Here is a 4,582-nt window from a genome sequence, read left to right as displayed (position 1 = left end):
CCCACGGAGCAGCGAGCAGCGCTGGGATCAGGGACCGATGTGTCCCCGGCGTCCTTCCTTCCGCGTCTGGAGGCTGCAGCCGGGATCCCCGAGGCCCCGTGGGCGGAGTTTGCGAGGTTGCAAAAGGCGTTACAAGCAAAACGGTTTCTCTCCCCCCACCCCCCAGCAGCATTCTTACTCGCTCTGAGCAGTTGTTCTTTTTGGAATTCTTGAACCGCTTTGAGACACGCGTGCAGCCAGACCCACACACAAACCCACAAAAGTTGCGTTTTGTTTTTGCTCACATTGAAAATTGCTTTACTCGCATAGACAACTATGCACAACTAGTTTAAAAGAATTGGGCCGTTATCATTTTTTTTTTCTGGCAAAAATTAGTAACCACTTCCTCGGAAAAAAAATTAAAATATGCTCAATATGCAAATAAACCTCTTTAGTTCCATTCTCCAATAGTATTTGATCTGCATTCATCTCTTGCCATTTTCTCTTTCCTCAAGTTATCCAATACTGTTGGATAATCTACATTTAAATTGAATAAAATTTGAGCAACTGACATTTATGGGGTTGGTTTTTTGATACTAGCACATCTCTGAACTTTAAAAAGTTTGCAGAGTGGATTTAAAGACTGTCAGGCCATTTTAATAATTAAGGACAATTATCAAGAGCCTGAAAGGGTGCAAGCGAAAAACAGAATTTGTGTAAGAAATTAAGAACTAGCCCTGGCCGGTTTGGCTCAGTGGATAGAGCGTCGGCCTGCGGACTGAAGGGTCCCAGGTTCAATTCCGGCCAAGGGCACATGCTGGGGTTGCGGGCTTGGTCCCCAGTGGGGGGCGTGCAGGAGGCAGGATTGATGATTCTCTCTCATCATTGATGTTTCTGTCTCTCTCTCCTTCTCCCTTCCTCTCTGAAACCAATAAAGAAATATATTTTAAAAAAAAACTAACAACTAACCAAATGCAGGATATAAACAAGTGAAAAAAAGAGTAAGATTCATTCCAAACAGTAGCATGTGATTATTGGTTGACAGGGGCTGCTCACGGCCCCCCAGGCAGGCTTGCTAGAATTCCGGACCTGCTGGCTGGCGGTCCTAATAGCTCCACCACTAGGAATGTACGCCAGGGTATGTACTGGCTTCTTGGGACCAATGGGGATAATAAAATACTACTTCGTTGTGCCTCTGTGTGATCTGAGAATCCCTATAGCAGCTGCTCTTGTTGAATGAGAATATCTGATGATGAGGTCCAGGATTCTGTATAGTAAACATGTCTCACAGGTGATTTTTTTTTTGCAGGCCTAATGCATTCAGTTTATTTTTCTTGTATAAAACCCCATGGTGGCCAACGCTGGAGCTGGGTCCTCTGCATGGAGATGCTCCCATGGAGCTTGACGAGAAGGTCAGTGAATTCCTGACATGGAAACTTGGTCTCTATAGAGGTGTGTGAGTGACATAGATGCAGATCTTGGAGGTGGCACAAAAGGTGGCCTTGGCAAAGTTGCCCAAGGTGGCAGTGCAGCCTCCTTCATACCAGCCATCCTCGCCAGCTTATTGGGCCAAGGGGCCCAGATGATGACCAATGTGCCTGTGGGGGTAGGAACGAGGTGCACCAGCTCAGAGATGCAATGGCCTGTCACTTTGCCAGGGATGGCATGGGGAGTGTGAATCTTGATCTCCAGGAGCCTTGCCACCCAGCATCTATGGAGGGGAGGTATCATGGCCCCACACGGTGGTTACTATCTCTTTGGAGCACTTAACGCCTAGACTAATATGGCCCTTATAGTTCCTGAGGGCAACAGTTGCCTTGAACTTGTTCCAGTGGCCAGCTCAGGCCTGCTTTTGCATGGGCCTAATCTTTTAAGATTTTGCCCCAATTGCCACATGTATGTATCTTTTTCGGTATCATTTGAGAATAAGTTGGATACATCATACCCCTTCACCCATAGTGTATGTTCCCAGGAACAAAGGAGTTCTCTTAATAACCATAGCACAGTTATCATGTGTAGGTATTTAACCCTGATACAATATTCTTAAGTAATCTACAGCTCGTATTCCTATTTCGACAAATGTCCCAATGATACCCTTTTGTTATAATAATTCAGTTAAAATAAAAAACAGAGACCAGCCTTGAAAAGTCCCTAGGAAGACAAAACCAGTTTAGTCATGCAAAGCTTAATTTAATCTAACAAAGCTTAAACTAACTTGAAAATCAGATGCAAAACTTAAACTATTTCCCAAGGTTGATGTGAAGTAACCACCGACCAATTCCCTATCATTTTTGAAAATTCTGATATTATAACTGTGAAGAAGAAACAGTCACCATTTCCTCACTATGTAAGCTGCTTTATAACAGTATTTCCCTGAATCTCGTTCCATGTTATGATGTGAGTGCGTACGGTTCTGAGAACGGTCATTTTGGTGTGTGCGCAATAAACTTATACTGATTACTACTTGGGTGATTCATTGGTTTTACTCTGGCTATTTTTTTTCCCCCAGCGATAACACTTTATTTGAGGCATCAAGCAATATACTGAAAGAGGTGAGTCATGCGCAAGTAATGTCCTTATTTCCATAATTGTACATTTGATACTCTCTGCCCTCTTCAAGAGGGTGGGGAGTGAGCAAAGATGAGAAGCACATAGCTTTTATACAAAACCGTATCTATGTAAGTGCTTGAGAAAGTCCGCTTTTAATTTAGTTTTTCCTTCTTTAAAAGGCATGTCGGTTTTATTTCGGAAAACTAAAATAAGCTAGTTCTGCCACTGAGGATACAGTTTCTCCCCAGAGTTACTTATGAAATAATGCAGCTGCCTTTTTCTTTAAAGGGATTCTTGTCTTCTGGAATGCCTTTCACCAGAGGGTCCTCTCCAGAATGTTCTTCAATGTAGTTTTTTATTTCTTCAGAACATTTAGACACCTGTTGTCTCTGCAACTTCACTTCTTTGCGAAGTTGCTCCACTTCCATCTTCAGCTTTTCCTTTTCTGGCAAATCTTCAATGTGCAGGGCCGGCATCTTCGCCCCAGAGCTGGACCCAGGGACAGCTCTCTACTCTGGCTATTTCTGAACTCTTGACAAGTGCAACTCTGGCATAGTTCCTCCTGATTTTCTTTTTCATTCATGTCACTGACATTTTTGGAAGAGTAAACGCCAGGTATTTTTTTAAAATATATTTTATTGATTTTACAGAGAGGAAGGGAGAGGGATAGAGAGTTAGAAACATCGATGAGAGAGAAACATCAATCAGCTGCCCCCTGCACACCTCCCACTGGGGATGTGCCCACAACCAAGGTACATGCCCCTGACCGGAATCAAACCTGGGACCTTTCAGTCTGCAGGCCGACACTCTATCCACTGAGCCAAACCGGTTAGGGCAAACGCTAGGTATTTTGAAGAAATGTTTGGTTGTCTTGGGGTTTCCTCATGCAGAATTGGTGCATAAGTAGCATGGCATCCCCCTCAGTACAATGCATTAGAATGTCCCTGAGGTTAGTTTGTCCCGTTCTTGGTGAGGTTAATTTGAACCTCCTTAATTTTAAGCCCTTAATTTGGTTAAAATAGTGCCCACCAGGTTGCTTCACTGTAGAGTTACTGTGTGTCAATTTGTGAAATAAGAACAAATATGCTTCTGAATGCAGAGTGATCTGAGCTAAAATGAAATGAAAGGTGTAGCAAACTACGCAGATAATTTAGGCAACTCACCCAGTGTTTCATGAATGCTTTGAACCATTTATATCTTTCTGGCAGCTTTTACCTGGGAGTTCTACAAGGCGCGCTTTTATTAACTGAAGTGTCAGTTAGGGGCCAGAGTAATTGGGAATGTTCCAGTTAGTACATGCTAACTTTAGGCATTGACAGAAGGGAAAGAAAGATAAGGACACTAGAGGAGGGTGGAACAAAATTATGAAATGGTTATAGAGAGGAGGGAAGGAAGGAAGGGAGGAAGGAAGGGAGGGAGGAAGGAAGGAAGGAAGATAAACCAGTCTAACTGAAGGATATGTGCTGGGAATAAGTAGGAACTCAGGTTCACCATCAGGAATTCAGATTTATACATGAAATTACATGGGTTTGACTTCTATCTGCTCCCTACTATCTGTCAGTTGCCATTGTTGGGATTAAGTGGGCTGGAGCTTATAAAGGGCATGGCACAGAAGTTTGCTGCACTGTCATTATTCAGTTACTAGAGGCCCGGTGCATGAGATTTGTGCACTGCAGGGGCGGGGGGGGAGTCCCTCAGCCCGGCCTGCACCCTCTCATAGTCTGGGACCCCTGAGGCTTAAGTCGGCAGTCAAACATCCCTCTCACAGACTGGGAGCCCTAACTCTTTACCACCTGCCTGCCTCAGAGGCCGGAGAGGCTCCCACCACCACCGCTGCACTCGCCAGCTGTGAGCCCGGCTTCTGGCTGAGCGGTGCTCCCTCTGTGGGAGCACACTGACCACCAGGGGTCAGCTCCTGCATTGAGCGTCTACCCCCCTGGTGGTCAATGCGCGTCATAGCTACCGGTCATTCTTCCATTCAATTTGCATATTAGGTTTTTATTATATAAGACTAGAGGCCCGGTGCACAAAAATTTGTGCACTCGGGGGGGGA

The 4,582-nt window shown here is 44.7% G+C and overlaps 2 protein-coding genes across 2 annotated transcripts in view; both read right to left on the bottom strand.

Moving 5' to 3' along the window:
- ACADL (acyl-CoA dehydrogenase, long chain) overlaps positions 1-1,530 on the bottom strand; it is a 37,112-nt gene extending 35,582 nt beyond the window's left edge. The window contains exon 1 of the mRNA XM_014546118.1: positions 1,409-1,530. Within this exon, the coding sequence (XP_014401604.1) occupies positions 1,409-1,530 (122 nt within the window). The remainder of the gene's footprint in view (positions 1-1,408) is intronic.
- A 954-nt stretch (positions 1,531-2,484) lies between these two features.
- On the bottom strand, positions 2,485-3,042 carry LOC102263426 (guanine nucleotide-binding protein G(I)/G(S)/G(O) subunit gamma-11). The gene has a single exon (XM_005874184.2). It carries the CDS (start codon positions 3,003-3,005, stop codon positions 2,784-2,786), a length of 222 nt encoding a protein of 73 aa, XP_005874246.1. The 5' UTR covers positions 3,006-3,042; the 3' UTR covers positions 2,485-2,783.
- Between the last annotated feature and the right edge of the window lie 1,540 nt (positions 3,043-4,582).

The sequence above is a fragment of the Myotis brandtii genome, unplaced genomic scaffold, assembly GCF_000412655.1.
Source record: "Myotis brandtii unplaced genomic scaffold, ASM41265v1 scaffold43, whole genome shotgun sequence".
Taxonomy (NCBI): domain Eukaryota; kingdom Metazoa; phylum Chordata; class Mammalia; order Chiroptera; family Vespertilionidae; genus Myotis; species Myotis brandtii.
Note: the sequence above shows the minus strand (reverse complement) of the source record. Positions and strands in the feature narration are given on the sequence as shown.

Excerpts from the sequence above, each read along its gene's own strand:
- LOC102263426 (XM_005874184.2), bottom strand. The coding sequence starts at position 3,005 with ATGCCGGCCCTGCACATTGAAGATTTGCCAGAAAAGGAAAAGCTGAAG.